At 37.8% G+C, this 26,761-nt stretch overlaps 1 protein-coding gene across 1 annotated transcript in view; it reads left to right on the forward strand.

The window, feature by feature from the left end:
• Slc25a12 (solute carrier family 25 (aspartate/glutamate carrier), member 12) overlaps window positions 1-26,761 on the forward strand; it is a gene marked incomplete at its 5' end in the record, with an annotated part of 88,911 nt that continues 62,150 nt past the window's right edge. Inside the window, 3 exon segments of the mRNA XM_005393225.2 lie at window positions 1-106; window positions 1,019-1,072; window positions 24,688-24,830. Of these exon segments, the coding sequence (XP_005393282.1) occupies window positions 95-106; window positions 1,019-1,072; window positions 24,688-24,830 (209 nt within the window).

The raw sequence follows: 26,761 nt of genomic DNA on the forward strand, positions 1-26,761 counted from the left end.
GGAGGGCGGGCGCGGCCGGGGAGGCGACGCGCGCGCGCGCCCTGACAGCTCGGCCCGCTCGCTCCCTCGCTCGTCCCCGGCTTCCGAGCACAGCATGGCGGTCAAGGTGACTCCAACTCTCTGCCGCTGCCTTTATTGCATAAGAGACCTTCTGAGGGTCCTGCCTGCAGCCCCGCCACCTCTTGCCATTTCCTTCTTTGCCTGCTCCTTAGCTAGCGCGTCCTGGGGCTCCAGCTTGCGGCTGGGGAGCTCGCGGGCTTGGACCGGAGGGAAGAGGATGCCCGGCTGGGGGAGGGGAAGGGGAGGATTGTGAGGCCGAGGGGCTGGTGAGGACCACGGGTCGGTGAAGGAAGAGTAGTGCCCTGTCCTAGACCCGTGGGATTGTGAGCCCGGAGTTGGAGAGCAAGTGGCAAGAAAAGCCGGGGCTACCTAGGGCATCAGTGTATTGCGGTGGGGGAGGGGGTGAGTATTGGGCAATTCGGGGCCTCCGTGCAGCGGGAGGGCCGTGGTTGACATTTGGTTGCAGGTTGCAGGGTGTTAAAAGTATTTTGTTTGTGGCGGCTGTCATGTTTTGGTTGGATGAGGAGAAAGAGGGGCGTCGAGATAATTATACGCTATTATTGGTTTCCACCGGCAAGGAAGGCTGCTAGGCCATGCTGTTAATTTGGGTGTTGTAAATCTCCTGTTGCTCCACTCTTGTGGGTCTCTTGATTTGAAGCTTGGTAGTTGCTACTGTGTTGCTAGTAGATGTGGAGAAGAGTAGCCTTTCCTTTGCGGTTCAGGGGAAGCACCGCCTGTAATTTGCCCTATCTTAGGCTGTTCACACCGCTCTTTCACTCTGCAGTCACCGATCTCCCTTTGACAGTTGTTATCAGCAGTGAGGGCTTTTGGGTTGTTTTAAATTAATGCCCTTCACAGGATAAGAGCATTGATTGTTGACAGATGTGAACTCTATAAAGCGATTGCATTGGTCTTTAGTGAAGCATTAACTAGCTCTCCCCCCCCACCTCCCTTTCAGGTGCAGACTACCAAGCGAGGTGATCCTCATGAGTTAAGAAACATATTCCTACAGGTAAATCAATTTATGTAGTGTATTTTTTACTGAAAAAAGAAAAGGGGTGGGGGATACAAGTTAGTCCTTTTCAAGCCTTAATTTTGAGGAATATCCCATTTCCATGTATTTTTGCAAACATGGCTGGACAACATGGTTTAAAATTCTCTAACGTTTGATTAAAACGTTTCCTTTATATTAAGGGCTGATAAATGGTTTTCTTGAGACTACTTTTCCTTACATGACTTAAGATATGTAAAAGTAGACTGAAAAGAACTTTCCCATGAGTACTAAGACTAAAATAATATTTCAAAATGTATTGGCCTTTTTGTATAATTGATAGATATGGTAACTAAAATGCTATCTTTGAAAGTTGCACAAAGTTTGTGTACTTAAGAACACTCTGCCATGTAATTTGTTACAAAGATCAGAATATGATAACTAATTTTTAAGTTATGTTGCTTTTCTCCCTCTATTATATCCACATGATTTGGAAGTTCATAATGAAATGTTGCTCTCTAAAATTCTTGCAAGGATCTAAACTGCTAAGCTTTTAGGATTAGTGACTTGGCTGTAAATTTTTTTAAAATTGCCTTTCTTTTTTCATTGCTTTTTTAGAATTTCTAACGTGCTCTATGAAAGAAGTTGTACTTAAGTAAATGTAAAGGGAGATAAACTAAGGGGTTTTCACTAAATATTGTATTTTTCTCTGAAAATTTCTTTTGAGAAATTTTATTCTGGGTTTGGGTTCTTGTGTAGATACTTTAACCTTCAGCACATTCCTGCTGGGTATTATTTTTCTCTGTAAAATGAAAGGTGACCTCCAAGGTTCCTTCCAATTTGAAAAGTCTATGATTCTATAATTAGGAACAGATTCTAACATATGCTGATGAGCCTGGAATAGATGACATTTTTATCTAAGATATGGTTTCCTTAAACTATTGTTGGGGAGGAGGCTGTGTAGATGGCCATATGTAAGTATAGTTCACGAAAAGGAATTAGTAAGGGCTGGGAATGTAGCTCAGTGATAAGTGCTTGCCTAGAATGCACAAGGCCTAGGTTTGATTCCCAGCACTGCAAACAAAACAAAACAGAATTAGTAAAAATGGGAATCTTAAATTTTATAAAATCTATTAAGGGAAGTATCTTTTCTATAACAAAAATAATTATAGGAGAACTCTATATGTGGCTTGAAATCTTTATTTTTCACAATTTTTTTTCTTTTTTTCCTTTTTTTTTTGAGAGATGGTCTTGCTGTGTAGTTCCGGCAGGCCTTGAGTTCACTAAGTAGCCCAGACTGGCCTCGAACTCATGGCAATCCTCCTGCCTCAGCCTCCCGAGTGCTGAGATTATAGATGTGTGTGCTACCACACCCGGCTCTTAACAGATATTCTTGAGCATACCCCAAAGTATAGCAGTGTTAACTGTGTCATATGATCAGACTCAGTTGTTTTGTGAGTTCGTGTGATAGTTAATCTTCTTTTCTAGATTAAGTAGGCATGGGAAAAATCAGTTGAAATGTTGCTTAATGTAGTGAAAGGAGCATTGGTCCAGGCGTCAAGAACACTGGTTTAATTCCAAGGCCTGCATCTGTCTGGCTGTTGCACCTATAGGCTAATTATCCAGTCTTCCTGATTTTATCTTCTCATGTGGACTCAGTAGGACATAAAGGAATGAGGTTCTTCCAGCTCTAAGCATTCCATGGAGAAAAACTTTGTAATTCTGTATGGAATTCTGTTTTGTTTTGTTTTTGGATTTTTTTTTTTACCGGGGGTGTGGTTGGAGGTACAAGGAGAGAGGCCAGTTGCAGTTTGACAACTTTTAAATCTTTACATCCCATTTAATGTTTTGCATATTATCAGTGTCTTTTTATGTATTATAATTCTAATTGCTTTGCAGTATTGGAGATCAAATGCAGAGCCTCACACATGCTCATTTTACAGTTGAGTTAGGCCTCCAGCCCCTTTCACATTATTTTAATGATACTTATTTTTGTATTAAAACTTGTGGAATTTATAACTCCATGCTTAGCGCTAAGTGTAGAGCCCTGACTGAAGCATTATTAATAGATAATAAATTAATAGGTAATAGATATCTTACCTTCAAGAAGATATAAAGCAGCTAGAAAGATACAGCATAGGTAGATCCACTGAAGCACAGTTACTAAGTATTACAGTAGATTTTTACACACTTTAAACTGTAGTTACTTAAAGCTATTGAATTCTTTTACAAAAATTTACATGCATATAATTTATGAATATTTTAGAAGACAAAATACATCCTAACTATATATTTCTTTAGCACTAAACGTATTTGCCCAACAATTTCTTTGTGCAGTGCTGGAGATACAGCATATATTTTTGAACCTAGGACCTTGAACATGATAGGCAAGCACTCTACCACTGAGCAGTATCTCTAGCCCCTCCTCCTCTCCGTCCCTCTTCTTTTTTTTATTTATTCGTGACAAATATTTATAAGGACTATTTGTTGTGTGCCATGTGCTCGTGTTTAGTTCAGTAGTAAACACCAAATTGAATAATTCAGAGAGAGAGCGGAGCCAAGACTTGAATGATGATAGGCTGGTGGTTGGGCCAGCTCCTCTCAGAGAGGCCCGGCCATCTCTCATGGTCTGCGTTGAGGAGACAAGAATACCAAGGGAAATGCAGAGCCTGTGGTACAGCAACATAACGGGCTTGCCCAGAGCAGAGTGGCCATGTGATAATGACAATGGCTAACATTTACTGAGCATTTAGAGTGCTACACGCTGGCCCAGTGCTCTAAGGATATTATGCTAACTTTTGTGATCTATGAAGTAGGTTCAGTGTCCCTGCTATATAAAGTTAAATGACTTGGTTAATATCACTTATTTCGCAAGTGGTGTACACCAGAGTATACTTGAACTCTAGAATCCATACTCTTTTTAAAAAAAAAAATTCCAGATTTTATTCTCTTCTACAGTACTATCTCTGTTTATTGTAGCTCAGCTGAAAAACGACGGTAAACACAGGATCATGTCATTAAAAAAACTTCCTGATTATCATATTTGAAATGGAAACAAAAGAATTAATTGGTTGGTTATGGCTTTAGAAGACAATGTAGAAACGGAGGGTCATCTAGAAATGTTTTTCTGAAATTACTCAGAGTGACGAAAGTTTCACAACTTCATTGAATTGATTCTTCTTTTCTCTCTTCCTTTTCCCAGTTAGTACATGTTTGCAATACAGAATAGTGATGTTTATTTTGGAAAGTTGGTACTTGCATAGAACGTATCTTGTTCTCTTTTGATACCTTTATCCACCTCTTCTTTCCTCCCCAACCCCTTCTTGTGGTCCTCTTCCCCATCTCCAAGAGTCTACCTTTTAGTTTCTTGTCATTTCTCCTTTATTTATTTATATTTTAGGTTTCTTACGTAAGAGAAAAATGTGGTGTTTAACTGAGTCTGGTTTATTTTGCTTATCATGTTTGCCTCAGATTTCACCCATTTTCCTGGGTATGGCTTGGTTTTATTCTTCTTTAGGGCTGAATAATATTCCACACACCACATTTTCTTTGCCTAGTCATCTTTTGACAGGCATCTAGGCTGTTTCTAAAGTTAGCTATTGTGAATTATGCTGCCATAAACATGTGTATGCATGTGTTACTAGAGTATTATACCTTGAATTCTTTTGGTATATACTATACTTGTAGCTGGATCAAAGGAAATGGAATTTCTTTTTTTTTCTTTCTGTTTTTCATTTTCCAGTACTGGGGGTTGATCCCATGACCTTTGTGCTGAGCTTGGTTAATAAACACCAAATTGAATAATTTGGTAGTAGTAAACACCAAATTGAATAATCCTCAGGCCGTTTGAATTTTTTTGGGTTTTCACTAACTTGCTAAATTGCCCAGGCTGGGCTTAAGCTTGTGATCTGCCTGCCTCATCCTCCCAGAGCCCTGGGACTACAGATGTACACTCCCATGCCTGCCTTGGAATTTCTAAACTTAGTCTTGTTTTGAGGAATTTTCATACTGCTTCCCATGGCTGTCCTACCTTACATTCCCACCAACAAAGTAGGAAGCAGAATCCATACTTGTTTAACCCTTACAGTATACTGCTTGTAGGATTTTGAAAGGGTGTGATACTGAAAGACAGATATGTCAGGGGCTAATGCCAGCTGTGTTTTGCTAAGAAGTTAAGGAAAAAGTAATCTGATTACTTTAGGTGATTCAATTAAAAGTCTCTTTACACTGAAACTACCTAGAATAGCTGGTCGAGGAGTTTGGATTTGAAACAGTAGGGAGGCTCCTTGGGTTTCTGAGTGGGCAAATTGAAGTGGAGGATTCTGGCAGCTCTTTGTGTGTTGGATAAAGTGTGAAGAGATTGGAAGTAAGTGAGGCGATCAGCTAAGAGGCTATTGAAATACTGCATGTGGGAGATAATGACCTGGAGTGTCTGGTGGCTGGGGAAATAAAGGAAGGACAGTACTAGGGACTTTGTAAGGAAAGAATCTATAAAATTTGGTATTACATTTAGAAGTAAATAAGGAATAGTGAACCTGACATTTTGGGGCTAGGTGTTAATTGATCAGAATTTTTGCATGGGAATTTTTGCATGTGGGGATGGATGGGGTTGAGTTTGATTGCAAAATAAATGTAACCCACCAAGTTGAAGTTGGATTTGGACATATACAAATGGGTACAGGTGGTAGATGAAACCTTATGGCTAGGAGGATTTCATGTAAAATAGGGGAGAGGCCCAGGTGATTTACAGGAGATAGTCATAGTTGAAGTGGGAAGGAGGAGGAGAACTAGAGAGAATAGTTCCATAGGCACTTAAAGTAGGAGTTTTACAAAAAGGGTTAGTCTAGTTAAAATATATTCTGTTATCATTATGGTTTCGTTTTAGTAGGACTTGGCAATCATTTGAGTTCAGGATCATTTGTGCTGTTGAAAGATTACCAAGAGAAGATTTAATTTTAAATTTTAGAATACAGTTGAAAGCTTTTCTTTGTAAAATTTAGATCCATGGTTATTGATTGTCAGATTCCACACAATGTGGTTCAAGAGTCAGTTGTTTTGTAAAGCAATGAACTTGTCTTTGAGAATAGAGCTCTGTTTAGTGGAATTATGTATGCTCATAAGGACTTTATGAATAAAGCATTATATTGAGTATAGAGAGATAGAATAATTTGTTCCTGTGTTTTTTGTATCTCAGACTTTGATGAACTATATTTTCTATTAGTTGAAAAAAGTTATTCACTAAGATTCTGCTTTTTCCCATTCTACCCACACCAAGTTCATGAAACTGGAGCACAATAAATGAATTCTTATGTGTTTGACTATGCTATAATTTTACAACCAGTTACCAAGTTAAGATCTTACTGTTACTACCGTTATAACTGGTTCATTTATTTATTTACTTGTTTGTTTGTTTTTATTGGGTACCGGGATTAGTATTTATTTATTTGTTTTTATTGGGTACCAGGAATCGAACTCAGGACTTCACGCATGCCAGGCAGGTGCTAGGCCGCTGTGCTTCATCCCCTGCCCTGCAAAGTAGTAACAGTAGTAACAAAGTAGTAATTAAAAAAAAAAAAACATTTAAGTCAATGTTTAAAAGATTCCTTAAATGCTTTTAGTTGATAGGCTTTGTTCTTCATTTATCACTGCATCTTGGTAAAAGCAACACATATTAAAGTTATATAACACTATGTGCCAGACCAAAAATCTACTGAGAAGTAGAACTCAATATAATTTTGACCGTGTTCTTTTTCATTAGCACCAGTGTGACAAAGATCATATCCCATCTAAATTTATGAAAATGCATTTTTTCTGTCTTGTGTAGATAAGAGAATAAGTAGAAGTAGATGATGCTGATATAAAACAAAGTGATTATTCTTTGGGGTTTTTATGATAACATATTAATTTTTAGTGGGAAAAATATCTTTGGATTCAATGCATATTTGTTTACACACCTTGTACTTACTTTTTTTTTCCTCCGTTAGGCTAGGGCTATGTAGAGAGTTAAACAGGGCTTGTAACAAGGGACTGTTCCTTTTTTGTTGGCATCTACCTTAGAGCTATGTTTCCAAAAATGTGGAGTACATACCACAATAGTAAAGTTACTGTAAGATTTTTAAGGGTGATAACATCTACTGAGGCCAGAAGTGTTCTCGTACAATATTTGTAGAAACAAAGGCTCTTTGGAAAGCAATCTGGCAATGGTTTAAAACAGAAAGTAAGTAGACAGTGGATGTGGCTTAGTGTAGAGTGCTCACCTGCCATTGTGAGGCGCTGTGCCTGATCTCTGGGAATTCAAGTAAGAATGAGAGAGAGGATGAAGGAGGGTGGGACAGTGGGAACAAAGCAATAAAGATGAAAATCTTTAAACCGAAAGTCTTATTTTTAGGATCTTTATCCTAGAGAAATCAAAATATTCCTAAAATATATATGTGTATGCAGGTACACAAACACGCAAACTTGTTAACTGCAATGCTCACTTTTTTCTCAAAAAAGTGCTATCAAAGAGAAGTGGTAGAAAAATTATGAAATAACTATACCTTAGAATATCATACAGATACTAAAGAGAACAAGTTATGTCTATGTTAGCCAGTTAGGGAATATCTTGGCTTTAGTGTTTTGAGACAGGGTCTTGCTATAAAGCTCAAGCTGACCTTGCACTCACTATGTAGTTCAGGCTGGTCTTAAACTCACTATGTAGTTCAGGCTGATCTTGAACTCATGACGATCCACCTGCCTCAGCCTCCTGAGTACTGGGATTACAGGTGTGTCCCACCATGCTAGCTCGGTTAGGGAATTTCTTTCTTTCTTTCTTTCTTTCTTTCTTTCTTTCTTTCTTTCTTTCTTTCTTTTTTTTTTTTTTGGTAGTGGGAATCAAACTCATGACCTCATGCTTTCCAGGCAGGCACTGTACCACTGAGCTATATCCCTGGTCCTGGTTAGGGAATTTCTAATGTCCTGTTAAGTAACAAAAGAAAATGGAGACATGCATGTAACAAGATTTTGTTTTGTAAAACAAAGACACTTCATGTATGTTTTTGTCAGTGTATTTACATGCACATACATATGTTTGTGTATGATTTAATGAGCATTGAGAAAGCTATGGAAGGATAGATAGTAGTTTGTTAACTTGGTTAAGAGAGAAATAAAGAGGAAAATAAAAATAGTTTCAATTTATGTATTAAACTTTGACAAGGTAAATAATTTCAAAAGTGCTGGGCATGGTGGTGCATACTTGTAAGCCCAGCACTTGGGAGGCTGAGGCAGGAGTTGGAAGCCAGCTTGGGCTGCATAAGTGATTCAAGGCCAGACTGCACTTATATATATATATATATAGTGCAGTCTCAAAAAAAAATTATTTAAAAAATGAGAGCTTATTAATTCAGAAACTGAAAGGAGGCTTCTTAGCATAAATTGGGTTTAATAAACACAGTATGGGCTACACAGAGTCAGTCTAATTAAGAGTTTTCACCATTTCTCTGGAATATAGGAATTGAAGATGATAGCCTTTTTCTTTCAGAAAGTACCATAAACTATTGCTGTTTTTGCTTTAGTTTTTTGCTGTTTTCATTTAAAAAAAGATCTTAGGGATTAATGGCAGAATATTACCATAGTGAGATTGTGTCCTTAATCATTCACAAGGATTGAAAAATGGTGGCAAAGATAAGAAATCTAGTGTTTTAAAACACCATGTTATGTTCTACTACCAATCAAGATATATATAGATATAGATATAGATATAGATATAGATATAGATAAAACTGTGCTTGGGTTTGAACCCAGGAATCCATACATTTTAAGTTGCCTGGTGTGTGCCATGCTATGTCCTATAAGGGTCTACCTTTACAGAGATCTGATGTGAAATTCAGTGAAGGTAGGGATAAGAAAGAGTAATTCACTGTAGGTGGGGACTCATATTGTAGAGGTGAGAAAGACAATAAAAAGTCTACAACTTAAAAAGATTACACAGATTATGACAACTATGTGGTGTGATCAAAATATATGATGAATGTTTAAATTTTAAAAATTATTATAATAAATACAAATTGCCATTATTCTCCCGCAAAATACTCCCCCTCACTTTGAACATACCTTTTGCCTTGTTCTTACCCCTTCCTAAAGCAGTTCTGGAAGTCCTTTTTTAATGTCTTTATAAAGGATGATCAAAAATATGGTGAAAGCCACACCTGCATGCCATCCAACTGAAAGACAGGTTTGTAAAAACATCACAGTGTGTCCTCATCCATGTTATTCACAGGATCTTGGACCATGCACCTTCTGGCTGTTCCCCAAAGTCAAAATCACCAAGAAAGGTAAATGTGATGAATCAATTCAGAGTATTGAGGCAGGCATGACTGTGCAACTAAAGATACTCACAAAAAAGAACTTCCAGAATTGCATCAGAGGGTGACAAGAACAATGGGATAAGAGTGTTCAAAATGAAGGAAAATATTTTGAGAGCAAATTAATGGTAACATGACTTTTATTATGATACATTTTTAAGAGTAAACATTGACTATATTTTTGGATCATATTGCACATAAATGAACGATGATAAGAGCCACCAGTTTTCGTACTTTTCCGAGAGGATGGTCAGTGGGTTCTGAAGAGGTGATACTGGGTTGAGAACTGAGTGGTAAGTAAAGGGCAGGTAGTGGAGAGAATTCCAAAGACATGGCTCATATGTGCTCAGGCCTGGACATAGAAAAGGGTTTGATATGTTCAGCAAACAGAAAGGAGACTACTGTTGGTGAAGCATCAGTGAATGAGAGGATGAATGGCCAATCAGAGTTGAGATAAAAGGAGATACATTGAGCAGGACCTTGTGTTTAGGCCAGGGAAAAGAGCTGATTTTTTTTTTCCTAACAGTGGTGTGGAAACCAGTGAGGATCTTTTGTCTTTCACTTTGGAAATAGAATGAGTGAACTTACAATTTAAGTATATCATATTGATAGGTCATTGTTTTTTGCATTTCTGTGCTTGTGGATGGCTGCTCTGAGTAGATTGTGATTCTTCCAGTTTCATTTCATCTGATCTTTCTATAGTGTTCTTAGAACATTGTGACCTGGACAGAATGTTTCTCATCCAGGAGGTAGCAGAATGTCGCTCAAGTCTGCATGGGCTTTGTAGTCTAGTTTAGATTTGAATCCTTAGTTGACCCCCTCTTTCTTACTGGCTTTTACAACACTTTTGGAATCTGTTTTCTCATCTAAGATGGAATAACTACACATAACACACAGGAATGTTACAAAGATGAAATGAAGTGAAATGCAAACTATCCCTAACATGGAGAACCAAATAAAATTTAGTTTCTTGTTCCTTTTTTCTCTAAGTTAGAATGAGGACTTTCTTTTTCTTTTTTTCCTTTGTCTTCCCCAGATAACTGTGTTGGACCTAATAACATAATGTTGATATGCATTTATGATTACATGCATGGAATCAATTATTAATAACATTCTTGAGATGTGCAAAGACCTTCACAAATTCCCATATTCAGAAGTAAGTAATTTCTCTCATCTGTAAGTTTTTAGAAGAAGTGTAGCCATAGTATAGGGCTGGTAGACCCAAAAGACAGGCAGTTCGCTGAGTTTTCTTCCAAATCTTCAGTTGCCTAGTCTGGACCAGAAAAGAATAGTAGTTCAGCCACAGGCTCAGACATACCAAGACACAGACTTTAGACTTGTCGTTCATTCGTTGTGTGTGTAAGTTTTCTTTCATTTGGTCACTGTCTCCCTGACCTGTCCGGGGTTAGTACTGTAGAAATTTCTGAAAGTATCTTCCCTTGCAGTCCATAGGATGGACAGTATTAGACTTCTTGAGCTGGAAGAAATACCTGTTTTGAAGATATATCAGTGAAGACAATTTCAGTCTTAACTGACAGAAATTCTGTCGAACTTGATTGGGCCCAAAATACACTGATTTTAGCCAGTACTTGGTAGGGAATTTAACTAATGTCGGAATCACATAAATCTCTTAGTTTTGATTTCTTTAGCTCTGGCTTCATTTTCAGTTAGGTTTTGCCATGTGGACAAGCCCCAGATGAACATTCAGCACTTCCCCTAATTTCTAGGTTAAGCTTAGGAATTATTACCCCCAACCCCCATACTGTACCAGGTGGATACAGTTCTCTCATTGGCTAGACTGTAGGTCACAAGCTCATTTCTAGAGTGCTTGAGTCTGTCCGACTAGAATCGTCTGTGTAAACTGAGGGTTGGGAAGGGAGGCATATCTGAGTGGAAAATTAGCATGCAGAAGAAGGAGCAAGGAAAACTGGGCAGGGTGAAACCAAGAAATGCGTGTATAGAACACATAAGGAACCTGGAGACTGCTCAGAGAGGAAACAGACGTGGGACAAGATTTTGTATTTTCAGAGGGTTTTAACAAGTTAACACTGCTGTATTCAATAGTGTTCTTTCTTGTGCTGTTTTCATACTACCTGCAAAAATACATGGTGTGATAGAGATGGAGAATGTTTAAACAAAAATATGTTACGGTGAAAGATTCATTGCCATTAATCCCTTCAAATACCCACCCCACCATTTTATACATACTTATCCCACTGTTCTTGCCACTTTCTGAAGCAGTTCTGGAAGTCCTTTTTGTGAGTGTCTTCACTTGTGCTGTTGTAGCTGCCTCAATGACCTGAATCTCTTCAAAATGATTACCTTTCATGGTCATTTTGTCTTTGAGAAGAGCCAAATCTGGTGAATAAGGTGATGAGGACATACTGGAATTTTTTATGAGCCTGCCTTTCTGTTGGATGGCTTTTGGCAGTGGCACTCACCATACTTTTGTTCACTTCTAGTAAAAGAACTCAGGAAAGAGCACTTCTAAAACTGCTTCTGAAAGTGGCAAGAACAGTGGGATGAATGCATTTGTTTGAAGTGAGGGGGAAGATTTTGTAGGGATTAATTTAATTTATGGCAGTGTGTCTTTTACTGCCATAAATTTTCAAAAAATTTAAACATTAACCATATATTTTGTTCATACCTCATGCCTTAAGTGAAAGGACTATAAATAACAAGCCAAAGTTAGGATCTCTGAAGAAGAAATGTCAGAAGAAGAAATGTCATCTTATTCTTCTTCCAGATGCCTATGCTGTTTCTAGTGGTTCTTTCCCTTCCCTCAATATCATTCTTGTTTGTTCCCTACCCTTCTCAGGCTATGACTCATTATTTTGAACAACTATGTTTAACACAGATAGCTACTGATTTTCCAACAGGAGTCAGGTACAGTTCTAGGGACTAGAGGTCTGAGTTGAATAAGACATCTCAATTCTTAAAGGACACATAGACTAAAGCTACTTAAATTACACATTCAAGCATGTCCCTCTTCCGCCAAGGATTTGCACTATATTGCCCAGGCTGGTCTCAAACTCCTGGGCTCAAATGGTCCTTCAGCCTTACCCAGCCATCACTGTGCACAACTCACATAGAAAAAAAAAAAAAAAAAAAAAAGTAGAAACTTATGTAGAAAGCAAAGGCTTAAAGTCTTTCCTAAAGTCTGCCCCCAAATCCCAGTATTTTCCTGCCACCTAAAAGGTAATAACTTTTCTTAGTAGGTTTCTTTCCATCTTCCCCCAAGCATTTACTTAGAAAAGTAAAGGGTTTGTGATTTTTTAAAACATAAATAATAATGGCTAATGCTTACTGGGTTACTGTTATGTTTTAGGCAGTATTTTATGTGACTTACACAAATCATATTATTTCATCTCAGAGCGATTCTAAAGGTAAGTACTATGGGTATTCTGTTTATTTTCAGTGCTGTGGATCAAACCCATGGCCTCAGAAATAGTAGAAAAGTGTGCTACTATTAAGCCACGCTCTTAGCTCACACCTCTTTGTTTCTCTTGTACTGGGGATTGGACCAAGGCTCTCCATAGTTAGCTGCATCTCCAGACCCCCTTTTTTTTAAATCATGAGTTAGGATTTCATTAAGTTGCTCAGGTGGGACTCAAACTTAAGATCCACCTGGTGGTGGGATTACAGGCATGCACCACCACACCTAGCTCATTTATTATTATTATTATTATTATTATTATTATTATTTATAGTAGTACTATCTAGGTTCTGGAGTCAAATTTATTTTTATTTATTTATTTATTTTGGTACCAGGAATCAAACTCAGGACCTTGTGCTTGCCAGGCAGGCGCTTATGCCACTGAGCTATATCCCTGGCTGGTCATTTATTATTATTTTTTGTTTTTTGGTGCTGGAGATTGAACTTAAGTCCTTATGCAGACCAAACACTTGTTCTACCATTGACGTACTTCCCCAGTCCTGGTATATTTTCACTTTATAGCTGAGGAAGCAGCTTCAGGAAGGTGAATAACTTGCTCAAGTTTGTATAATAAATGGAGGAAACTTCCTGTATGTATTTTAATGCTGCTTTTTTTTAATACTGTTTGGAGATAGAGTACAGGTATGTTAGTATAGACAGAATCATCCTATTTTCTGTAGCTTTTATTTTAGCTTTTCATTTTTAGTACATATTTGCAGTATGTAATATTTACATTCCTTGTGTGGGATTGGGATATGTACATTCCTTTTTTTAAATCCCTTTTCTCTCCCATCCCCCCATCTCTTGATCCTCTTTTTATCTGAGAAACATTTATCTCCCTACTTCCTATGATCTGTCTTTTAAGTTGCTATTTATATTTTGGGTTTCTCATATAAGAAAAAATGTATGATATTTAAGCTTGTGTGTCTAATTTATTCTACTTTATGGTCTCAAGGTGCTTCCTTCTGATTGTGGAAAATGTCACATATAAATTTATAGAAAATAGTATAATTTTCCAGTTATGGCTAATCTTGCTTCATCTGTATCACTGGCCTATTTTGAAGCAGTTCCTAGATGCTACATTTTTGCATATATAAATACTTAAGTATGTGTCCCTAAAAAAAAAAAATGACACTGAAAAACCATACCATTATCTCACCTAAAAAAACTCCTTAATATCATCAATTTCTATTCAGTGTTCAGATTTCCCTGATTGTTTTATATTTTTGGGATAGCTTTATTAAAAACAGGGTCAGGCCAGGTTTTTACATTCTATTTTGTTGGTCTGTCTCTTAGATTTTTTAATACTCTTCACTCCCCACCAGGATAAAGGTCCTCCTTTCTCTATGGCAAAAAGGTTGGTATTTAATCAAGGCTTCTGAACATTAAGCATTCTGTCCCCCAAGGAGCTGTACCTTGATTGTCAGAGATATGATTTGTCCAGGCTTATAAATATATGTGCTCTTTGAATGTTCCCATGGTTACTTAGACCAAGAGAGTGAAGTATTTATTTAAAGAACAATATAAATTAATTATTCAACTTAATCTGCCCTGGGAAGTATTCTAGTTCCAGTTATTAAATTGTCTGGGGTCATTATTTCATTTCCAAGGTTTTTGATCATTCTGTGGGGAACATTGTTTTGGTAGCCCTAGTTTATTATGGTAGCTTCAGTTGATTTCAGGGTTTAATGAGGCTCTTGTACGCCCTACTCTGTTAGGAATTACATTGTCCAGTAGTAGCTGACATAGGGCTTGCTATAATGGATAGTGAAAATACATACATATAGATATATTTTTAGATTTTTTTTTTGAAAATATGTTAAATAGAAAAATAAACACAGTGTTTTATAGAACCATTCTGAGTAAGAAAGGCAGGGTTCTGAAGAATTTTCTTTGTAAAATCAAGTAGGAGGTTCTGTTTTTAGTGACTGTGAAATATGCAGCTGAGAGTGTTAAGTAGCATTAGATGTGTAAGACTGCTTTTTCCCTAATGCACACGTGTTTGATGTTAGTAATATTGGGAAAGATTTGCACTACTAATTAAAATTTCTATTTTTGAAAATCAATATGGCTTAATAAAACTTTAAAAAGTCAATGTGGTCATATGTGTACAAAGGTTTTTTTCTCAGTAAAACATTTGCAGTACAATATGCTTTCATTCTAATTGATTTAAGGTACCAACACAAGGTGAATTCCCCATTGTAATGTTATAACAGGGTTTGTGTGTCAGACCTGCTGTGCAGTCTTTCTCCATACACAGACGCTCCCAATGAAAGGGCACACATTCCTGGCTAAATTTGGCTTCTGTGGGAAGGAAGAGCAGGAACGTGAAGGACAGTAAGAGCATTAGCTTTATGCATTTGTCTCTTACCTTAATACGGATCATTCTCTTCCATGTTCACACAAGCTATTTTTCTATATGGGAAATGCTTTGTGTGATGTCTGCACTTAGTGAATTTTATGACACTGTTATTTGAGTTCATGAAATTGAAAGGGTATTAAGATAAGAAAATGTCAGTTCATTTTAGCTGGCACAAAGCCACGGAGGAAGAGTTTGGTGTGACTCATGTTACAGCCACGTGTTGGTTAAGCAGAGATAGCTGCTGAGACCAGTCATGACTGACCTGGTGAGCCCAGGAATGCTGGAAGCCAATCCCTGGGAAACCTTAGTTTGGAGAGAAAAGAAGAGCAACTCCTTCATATTTGGGCAAAAGCAGAAAAATGCAATAAGCCAGGAGGGAAACTGAATTCTCTGTGTGAGCATTTTACAGTAATGATTTCAATATGCATGTGTTTTACCACTTCTAAGCACTTTGATGTCCAGCATTGGTTTGTCCTCACAACCGTGCAGCTATTTTGCTTCTAACTTCCTGCTAGGGAAGGAACGGGCCCTTTTTTGTATTTTTAGTGTGAGACAGGGTCTCACAAAGTTGGGCAGGTTGGCCTCAAACTCATAGTCCTCTTGACTCAGCCACCCGAGTAGCTGGGACTGCCAGCACACACTACGTCACCCAGTTGAACTGTGTGTTTTACCCAAAAATGCTCGATGAGGTAATGACACAGGGCTTTAGAACTCATTTCTGACACCAGTTTGAGAGTCTGTGGTGCCATTGTTTCTGAGCTACTTCATGACATGAGCTGTCTTACTGGTCTGCATCCCTTGCATCAGACAGCACACAGTTTTATGATGAATGCAAAATAACATGAAATTTTATTTCAGTAGATTTTGTGCTGAACAAGTGTTTATAGATATATTACTTTGGTTTTATATGCTTACTTGAAAAGAAAATCCTTGCTCTTGATACACTGTATGAGTTTTTAAAAGTAACCAGATTTATATTCACAACACATCAGACCTTTCCTTTATAATCTTCGGAGTATCTTTTGGAAATAGAAAACATTGAAGGAACTGTTTTCCAACTTATACCATGTAAACAGGTAATTTGTATCATTTAGACTATGATTTTTTACTCGTGGAAGCCATAGAATTTTAGGTTAACCCTTTTTTTTTCTTAGTAGAAATTTAGAATTGTGTACAAACTCTTTGAAATATAGTTAATGTAGTTAACTTGTAGTGCAGTTGCCTACATTCTAAGACCACTTACGCTTAACTTCAGTAAATTGTAAAGGAGTCCTGATCCTCCAGTTTACTCCAGACAGGTGAGAGGCCTTGATATGTTGCTCTGTTGACTTCATAAGCAAAACATTTCTAGACAGCATGATCTTCTCATCTGGAGCCAGAGGTACTTCAGTGCAATTGCGACGTGTCTGAGGGTGAAGCCCTGTCATCTTTTACAGACAATAATTTTGATTAAACATTTGAGTCTATTCCCCTAAGACCCATTTTATTTCTTCAGCTTCAGATTGTCAGTTATAGTCCATGAAATTTAAATGTTTCTGGAAATATCAAGGCTGTGTGTGCTTTTGCATTTCCAATACTTGAATTAGGAAAAAGTTTAATCTAGAAAATGGATTACCTATTTTTGTTCAGATACAGTTGGCTCCTACTGGTCAGTGTCTTTCATGTGTCCTTGATTCCTTGCCCAAGAGGGATTTACAGTGACTTAAGAAACATCTTTTAAATGGCAAATGATTAACTCTACAGTTATTTGGAGTAAGAATATAATATTTGGTAATTCCATTGGAAATCATTTTAGTTCATCCTTTGAAATGAGAGGGACAAAATGGAAAAGATTATGAAAATTATATATTAAATCTGTAAAATCTTGATATGTTAAATCTTTAGCGTAATGTTGGTTTTGAGAATGCAAAACTTTGTTTTAAATTGCCTTTTGTTATATTTAGTGTAAACATTCAGGTCTTTTTGTTTAGCAGAAGGAGAAGGCCTTGTCAGTGTGGTGGTACGCATCTGTAATCCCAACATTCTGGGAGGCTGAGAAAAGAGGATTCCAAGTTTGATCTTAGCCTGGGAAACTTAATAAAAAAGTAAAAAAAAGTACTGGGGCAAAAGCTTTGGGTTCAATCTCTAGTCCTGGGGTAAGGAGTGAGGTGGGGTAAGCAAAGAAGGACTTAATGAGACCCTTAACATTTTCTTATTTCTTTCCTTAGGCTAGTTTTACTTTCAAAAAAAAATCAGTTTAAAAACATTACTATATTAAAAATTATTGTATTGAAACATTATTAAGTATAATTGTTATTGTTTTATGGAACTGAGTATTGAACTCAGGGACACCGTACCCTGAGCTAGGTACTTTTGTAAGGCCTTTTTGAAATTCTCTTTTAAATTTTTATTAAATTTGTCTCAGTAAGTTGCCCAGTGTGGGACCCAACTTGTGATCCTCCTGCCTCAGCCTCGTAGTAGCTGAGATTACAGGTGTGTGCCACCCTGCCTAGCGAAAAACATTATTACTCAGTGAATTAAAAGATGCAGTTTCAGGCTATATCCCTGAACTACACCCTAGTCCCAAAAGTTTTGGGTTTTTTTGTGGTAGGGATTGAATCCAAAGTCTTGAGAATGCTAGCAGGTGCCCTACTGGGGGGCTGCACCCTGAGGCCCACAGTACCAGTTTTTGAGGTTCTAGCTTTTCTCTCTTAACATGAAACTTAAAATGTTTAGCATTTTAACTGTGGATAGATTCTGGTTTTAGTTCTAAACTCCCTCTTCCATTCTGTCTGTTCAGGCAACAGGCTTACTGACATTGCCAAGTAATTGTCTCTAATTTAATGAGCTAATTAATTAACTGTCTCCTGTAGAAGTCAAGTACTGGCTCCTCGTGGAAAAGAAGAATTACCTTTTTTCCCTCTGAGCTATATACTCTGTCTTTCAGTTAAAATCAAGTTAAAGTAGACTGGGAGAGTTGGGGAAAGCACTGGCAGAGTCCCTCAGGGTAAGTGGTTCTCTGGCATCATTTATAACTCTAGATACCGGCAAAGCCTGTTTCACTTCATGTCAACAAAAGCATTTGTTTTCATTGTTGGCTGCTGGTCCTTGGTGGCTTGTGCCCAGGATGCTTTATTTCCTGAGAATTTTAAAGTTAAGACTGTTTGATGCTGGGGATGCCTGTAATCCCAGCACCTGCAAGGGCTGAGGCAGGAGGGTTGCCAGGAATGTGAGGCCAGCCTGGGTGACATAGTGAGTTCAAGGCCAGCCTGAACTACATAGCAAGACCCTGTCTCAAAAGAAAAAAAGCGAGAATGTTTGAAATCTTGGTGATTCTATAGATGCCGTCTAATTCCATCGTATGTGGATGTGTTCTGCATAGGTAGTGGTTATACTGGCGATCAAATTCAGGTGCTAGAGAATAAAGACTGTGGCAAAAGGAATGGACAGTGAATTGCCAAAATTTTAAAATAATAACTATAAAATAATACAATAATAACTCTAAAATGTTTTCATTATTTCCTCTCCTCATTTGTCATGTGCTAATGAAAGAAATCAATACTTCAACAGCTGTGAAGGGAGAACAAAGGTCACTTTGTTCTGTGAAGGGTGAACAAAGGTTCACCCCATATCTAGTGTCTTCTTATTTTGTAGTTGGTTTTTAGGTTTTCGTTCTTATAATTTTTCATAGGAGTTAGGCCCAGGTTTCCTTGTCACAAGATTGAGCATTTTTATGGCTCCTGATGGTGTGTATGCGTATTGTCTGTGCGTGCATATAGCAAAGTTGCTTTCTGAAAGGACTGAATTTGAAAAAGCGACACATTCAATAGTGTAAATAATACGCCAGTCATGAAAAAAGGGAAATGGCTAAGGATTTTATACATACACATGTTTAGGTATATATTTATATATAGTAGCACCCACATATGTATGTACATGTATGAAATGTGTATTTGTGCATAAAACATCTCTAGAAAGATACGTATAAACTGATTGCCTCTGGGGTGGGGAATTGAGTCAGTACAGAGGTGGTAAGATGATTTTTCACTACATATCTTTTGTTCCTTTTGAAATTTGAGTATTATGAATGCTTTACTAAAAAGAATACATAAAGCACAGAGCTGCAAATGGTGCAGATGCCCACTGAGTCTCCCTTTTCACTCCCTCTGTCTTGACTAGGGTGAAAATCTCTTATTTGGATTTGAACAGCAGCTACTGCTTGGTTTCCCTGTTGCAGTCATCTCCTCTCGTCCCCTCCTATCATGTACACTGCCGCCAGGGATAGCATGGGTCAGATCATTTCTTTCCCTTACCCTCAGATATTTTAGTGGCACCCCATGGCTCACAGAATAAAGTTCAGGCTGTTCTGTTTAGCATTCAAAGCCTTCTACTGTTTGGTCTCAAGTTGCCTTGTCAGTTTTGCCTTCTGGTGCGTAACTTTGTATACAGCTTGGACGTTCCTTATCCAAAAATTTGAAATCTGAAATGCTTCAAAAGTCAAAAGTTTTTGACTGCTGACATGTTGATACAAGTACAGAATTTCACACTTGACTTCATATGATGGGTCACAGTAAAAAAAAATGTAAGTGCACTAAAAATATTATATAAAATTGTATAAAATTACCTGTAGGGCATGGTGGTGCATACCTGTAATCACAGTACTCAAGAGGCTGAGACAGGAGGATCATCATGAGTTTGAGGCCAGCCTGGATTACATAGTCTAAGGCCAGCCTGAACTACAAAGCAATACTATGTCTAAAAAAATAACCTTAATGAACCACAGCTATAAAAGTATATATAGAACATAGGTGAATTTTGTATTTAGACTTCGGTTCATCCACAGAATATCTCACTGTGTATATGCCAGTTATCCAACTCTCCCCAGAATTCTGAAATCCAAAGTACATCTGGACCTAGGCATTTTTGTTATGGGATACTTAACCCATTTTCTCTCTGATATGAGATACACAAATTTATTTTATACTGGGCGGGGAACCATTATACTCTTGCACTCTCACTTCTTGCTCTGTCCCCTCCCCACAAAAAAAGAAAAAAAATTTTCTTATTACTACATTTGCTCACATGGAGTTTCCTTTCAGCTAAATGTACTCTATTTGCAGTTGATTTTGAATTTTACTTTCTCTCTGCTTCCACCTGTTCTTTGAATAGTCCAATTCTCCCATAATGTATTTCCTGTAGTACAGTATAGCTCATATTTCTCATATTTCTCATATTTATTTATTTATTTATTTATTTGTGGTACTGGAGATGGGTCTCAGGGCTTTTTCACTGAGCTATACCCCCAGCACTCTATTTTTTATTTTGAGACCCAGCTTTGCTAAATTACCCAAACTGAGCTTAAACTTGTGATCCTCCTGCCTCAGCCTTCTAGAATGCTGGAAGTGTAGGAGTGTATCACCATGTACAGCTTCATAGACTGGTTATTGATTGATTTGTTAGTCTTCTGTTTGTTTGTTTGTTTGAGACAGGGTCTCCCTACGCAGTTCAGGCTGGCCTTCAACTTGCAGCAATCTTCTGCCTCAGCCTCCTGAGTGCTGGGATTACAGGCATGCACCATGATGCCTGGATTTTCATTCTTTTTAAATTCTATTTTTAGACTTCTTTTTCAGTTGTAGTAATCTCCCTCCCTCTCTACTGTGTCTTTCTCCACTTCTGACTGTCCTTAACTCTGGTGATTTTGTGATCTTGGTGGAACATGTCTAATTCTGTTATATGTTGTAGAAAGAGGGAGGGAGGAAGCAATTTACAAGGGTTGGTAGAATCCATCCACTGTTGGTATTAACATCTTACAGTTTGCTTTTTCTTCTGTGTTTACATTCATAGTGCTTTGAGACATTACGGATTATTCTATCTTCGTTATATAGATGTGTGAACTTTCTAGCAGCCTGGAGAAAAATGGACTTGGCTAAGAACTCAGAGCAAATTAGTGATTAAGCCAAAATTTAAACCCAAGACTGCTTAGGAATGGCTTTTATAGCCGTGTAGGGAGAGCATAACTCATTTTGGGTGAGATTTGATATCACCTTTGATAGCATCAGTTACTAAAAAATGTCCATTCTGGTACTCCATTTTAGGCACTCGCTGTGGTAGACTTTGATGTTTTTCAGAGTAAAACAAATAAAACATTTCTGATTTAATTCTCTCCAGTTGAAAGAGTAGGTGGCTTGTTTAATTCATTTTCACAGGCATTTAAAAATATAGCTAGGGCCAGGGATATAGCTCAGTGGCACAGCGCCTGCCTGGCAAGTGTGAGGTCCTACAATCCCCAGTACCAAAAAAACCAAAAACCAAAACAAAAAAAAACTTAGCTAAAGAACAACCCAACAATTTTTTGCTCTGCTCCTACTTCTTTATTTTATGTCCCAGAAACAACTGCTGTGACACTTTTAGCTATCTATTTTGGTATTTCTTTTCAGTTTTCTAATTCTGCTATTTCTAGACTTAAAAAAAAAAAAATAACTATTCTAGTAGTTGAGGACTTAGCTAATTTATACTTCTACTTCCTCATTTTTCTCTTCTTTTTTCCACTTCTTTGTTAAGTTAATATGTGGCATCTACATTATTATAATTGCTGATAGTGTTTGTTTAAACCTAGTCATGCATTGTTTCCTAATTTTGTACAACAAAATTCTTTTTATAGTTAAATATAGTCAGAATTTTTATTTGCTTATTTATTTGTATACCTGCTACCAATAAATAATAATTTACTTCACTAAAATAACAGATCTTTATGCAGTGCCTACCATGTGCCAGGCATTACCTTTGGTGCTTGGGATATGTTAGTAAGCAAACTAGACAAAGATTCTTGCCCTTGTAACACATTCTGGGAGACAGATAGTAAAACAAATAAAACAGTATGCTAGGAAGGAATAAATACCAAAGAAACAGCCAAAAATGCAAAGCAATGGCAGGGGGATTTGGAATAGAGGTGCAGGCATGGGCTTTAATATTAAATAGAGTGGTAAGGTGTGGTAAGTACAGTGGACTCCTTCCCAGTAACCTGTACCTTGGATAACCACACCTTCCGCTTTCCCTAATGACTTTGCTTCCTGGAGCGCCCGTCTGCTAGAGTCGGGATTACATACTCAGCTGTCCTGGAATTCCCTTGGACACCTCCCCAGGTTGGATGGTTTGTTCCCTGTGTCCCACATCTTCCTTTAACTTAGTTCCACTTTTTAAAAACATTTTCCTATAGCTTCCTGAGAACGGGTACATGCAAGCAGAAAGTATCATGAACATAGATTATCTCCAAGTACTTTTAACCTAACCATACATTTGATGAAAATTTGGCTCAGTTCAGAATTCTGAGTTGGAGGGGCTGGGGATTTAGCTCAGCGGCAAAAGCGTCTGCCTGGCAAGCGCAAGGTCATGAGTTCGGTTCCCGGTACCGGAGAAAAACCAAAAAAAAAAAAAAAATGGGGGCTGGGGATTTAGCTCAGCGGCAAAAGCGTCTGCCTGGCAAGCGCAAGGTCATGAGTTCGGTTCCCGGTACCGGAGAAAAACCAAAAAAAAAAAAAATTCTGAGTTGGAAATAACTTCCTTCAGAATTCCCAAGGCCTTATTTCATTGTCTTTAAGCGTCCAGTGTTGCTGCTGAGGAGTACAATGTTTACAGTTCATGATTCTCTTTATATGTGACCTGGTTTTCCCATTTTTTTTTTCTTAGCTTGTTTTTTTTTTTTTAAGTTTATATATTGGTACATTTTAGGTATGCATAATGATCACATTCATCATAGGGACTTTGTACCTGTACACAGTATTACTTGATTCTTTTTTCCCATTCCTCTCCCCTCCCTTCAACCCCTCTTCCCCTCTTTATTTACAAAAGCTTGGTTTCCATTTTTCCTTCTGTTCTCATTTTTTCTTTTCTCTTCCTTCCTTTCCTATTCCCTGCTCCCCAGTTCCTCTTCCCATTTGAACATTTTCTTCCTATTTCACAGTATCTACTATACATTTTAGTTCTTATTTACACTTTTGGTTTCTCACACCAGAGAAACAATGCAGTATTTACACATGTGTGTCTGATTTATTTCACATAAGAGTATGGTCTCTTTATCCATTTACCTAGAAATGTGACCTGGCTTGTCTTCCAGAAAACTTTTAGGACTTTTCTCTTTATTTTTTTATTTGATGTCCTGCAATTTTATGATATGGGCCAGGCCTTAATGGAGTTGTATTTTAATTTTTTGTGCTTAATGTTTAATGAACCCTTCTCTTCTTTAGTTTTGGGAAGTTTTCTGATCTTACTGCTTTGTTGGTTGACAGAAGTAACTAAATCTGCTGTATCTCAAGGAGGAGGGCTTTGGTTGTTCATATTTGCTCATGCCAGAGTATATTGAACCTATTGAGTTTCTTTAAAAGGCAGTGTATTATTATTACTTTAAAAATTATTGATATAAGGTTGGGTGTGGTGGCACAAGCCTGTAATCCCAACACTCAGGAGGCTGAGACTGGAGGATTGCTGTGAGTTTGAGGCCACTCTGAGCTACAAAGTGAGTTCAAGGTCAGCCTGAACTGCATAGTGAAGCCCTCTCTCAAAACAATTATTGATACATAACAGGATATTTTAATTTATTTCTTTGTTTCAGCTACTGGAACTTGGAACAAATGGAAAGTCTTAAAAAAAGAGAAACAAACAAATGGAAGGTCTTGTTTGTGTTTCTCATTCATTTCACTTCTAAGTTTTGCAGGCAGGTTATGTCTCCCTCTCCTCCCAGTCTTTTATTTTTATTTTTTAGCGGTCCAGGGTCTTGAACCTACGTCCTGTCACTTTTATAGGAGGGCAGTCTTTGGGCCTCTACTGCAGGCTGTTTTCTTACCTTCAGGCCCTTGCCTCCCCTTCACTCTTCTTAGTCTTTCTGATATCCGTTATCTATCAGTATTTGTATTTTTCAGATAAAAATATTCACATAACAAAAGCTTCTCCATTGTAACCATTTTAAAATTTACAACTCAGAGCTCCAGGGGTGCAGTCGGTTAGTGTGTGGTGCTTATAAAAGTATACAACTAAATTTTTAATAGTAATTTACAGTGTCGTGTGACCATTACCATTATTTAATTCTAGAACATTTCATCATCCCCAAAGAGAAACCCTATGCTCATTAAATTGTTAGTTCCCATTTCCCCCTCCTCTCAAACTATTCCACTTTCTGATTCTGTGGATTTGCCTGTCATGGGCAGTTCCTGTAATGGGACCCTACGTGTGGCTTTTGTGTTTGTCTGGCTCATTTCACTTAGCATAGTTTTCAGTTCATCCGTGTGGGAGGACGTATCAGTACATCTAGAGCGCAGTGTTCTTAGGTCAGCCTCTTCGGGTTTGATTGTTCACTCCACAGACAAAAATTTGGCAGTCATTATCGCTATTTGCTTTTACTACTAAACTTTAATTTATCCTTTTCACAAAACATTTGGTGGCTGCACAATAATAATTTTATTTTAATGATTTTATTGTAAAATTAATTCTAATTTTTCATGTATATTATTGTTTTTTTTTTTAGTATGCCAGTACCGAGGTTGATGGAGAGCGTTACATGACCCCGGAAGACTTTGTACAGCGCTATCTTGGACTGTACAATGATCCAAATAGCAACCCGAAGATTGTGCAGCTCTTGGCAGGAGTAGCTGATCAAACCAAAGATGGGTAAGAATCTTCACATACATTCTGAAAACTAATGTTTGGAAATACCATACCGAAAATTAAAAAGCCTAAGTTTTACCTCTGAGTACCTACAACTTTAATATTAGTAAACCATGTCTTTGAAGCTTGTAAATATAGTGTTATTTACTGCCATTATCAACAATACTGGCATTTCTTTCTTTTTGAAAAGAGTTATGTGGGAAAAACTATGTTTTATGTTGAATAATTATAACAGGATGGGTGCCAGAAAACTATGTTCATTCAGTCAATAAATACTGCAGGCCTGCTGTGTTTCAGTATGGCTCTTGGTGCTAGAATATATCAGAGAATGAACTACTCAAATGTAATAAAATAAAAAAAATTATAGCTTGTTAGGGGATGTAGAAGTGCTATGATGAAAAATAAGAGTTTAGGAAGTGGTATTTATTTGTCTGTTTATTTATTTGGCAAACATTATGTTTATTTGGCAAACATATTTGGCAATGTTAGGCCTTATAAATGCAAACAAATAAAATGAAGTTTCTGGCTTTAAGAAGCAGTTCCTAACCTGGTGGGAAAGAAGATGACCAAAGAAAGAAAAAGGTAGCCCTTCTGTGATAAGGTGCTCTGCTAGATGCGTATGAAAAGTGTGGGAGGTCCCAAGAAAGCTTGGTGAACTCTGTTTTGAGTGGTCAGGACAGCGTCATAGACGAGGTGAGAGAGGAGTGAAATCTGTCAGAAGGAATGGGAGCTTGGTGGTAGTTGGACAGGTAGGGAGGAGAATTTAGGAAAGGGATAGCTGTGCATGTGTGTTTGGGAGCAGCAAGGGGAGGTTTTGTCCTAAGTACTTCAGTGTGGCTGTCTCATTGCTTTGTTGCTATTGGAGTGGAGTTGGGACTTTAACAAGTCCAGTACGCTGGACTTTAACAATATCCTGTAGGCTTGTGGCTTTAGTCTTGGAGTGCTTTTGTGTGGATGTAAAGTCACAGAACTGATAAGATGCATCTTACTAGAGCAGTGATGGTGAGCCGCTTAGGGACCAAGTGCCAAACTGCAGCCTGAAACCCACCTCTTTATCACAAAGTGGCAGCCCTGCAATGAAATCTGAATACTGAGGTTTTAATCATAGGTTAACATACTTTGTCTTAAAGGAAATACGTAACGGCACATGTGCCATAGGTTCCTCACCACTGTACTAGAGTATCAGTTCATTCAACTCAAGGGGGAAAGTCACCCTTATTTTTATTAAAATTGTATATGGCTGTTACTTTCTTGGTTTCTTTTTCTTAGTTACTTTCCTTGTTGCTGGGATACAGTATTCAACACACACAAAGCAAAGGAGGGGAGTTAGAGTCCATAGTCAGCTGGCTCCAAAGCAGGATAGCATGGGAGAGGAGCGCTGCTCATCATGGTGACCAGGAAGCAGAGTGAAGAGAGGAGCCGAGGAGGGAGATAAACCCTTGTAGGCCACACCTCCAGAGGCCAGACCCCCCTCCTGACATCAGTCACCTTCCAAAAGCCCCACCCATGAGCACATGAGGCTCTTGGAGGACATTTAGATATAAACCATAACAGACTGCATTACAGAGCAAATGTAATATTTGCAGGAATTCTATAAAGAAAAATTTGGCTTGCAGTTTTAAGCTACATCCCCAAACCTCTAAGGGCCTAGGATCTTTCTCTTACTTGTGGAAGTGCTTATATGAAAAACTAGGCAGAAATGAATGTTTAATAATTATTTCCATTACCACAAATATGATCAGATTTTAGGAAAAGCATAGGTTGGAGTGAGGTAAGACTTAGAAGTAGTGAAATCCAGTTGGGTGACTATTGTAATGGTGAAAATATCCAAGTTCTTTAAGTCTGAGACTAATTCTATATTCTTTTGCTTTTTTGTGAGACAGGATCATGCTCTGTAATTCACATTGTCCTTGAGTTCACTGTGTATTCCAGGC

This window comes from Chinchilla lanigera, unplaced genomic scaffold (genome assembly GCF_000276665.1).
Source record: "Chinchilla lanigera isolate Chin_1 unplaced genomic scaffold, ChiLan1.0 scaffold00048, whole genome shotgun sequence".
Classification (NCBI taxonomy): Eukaryota; Metazoa; Chordata; class Mammalia; order Rodentia; family Chinchillidae; genus Chinchilla; species Chinchilla lanigera.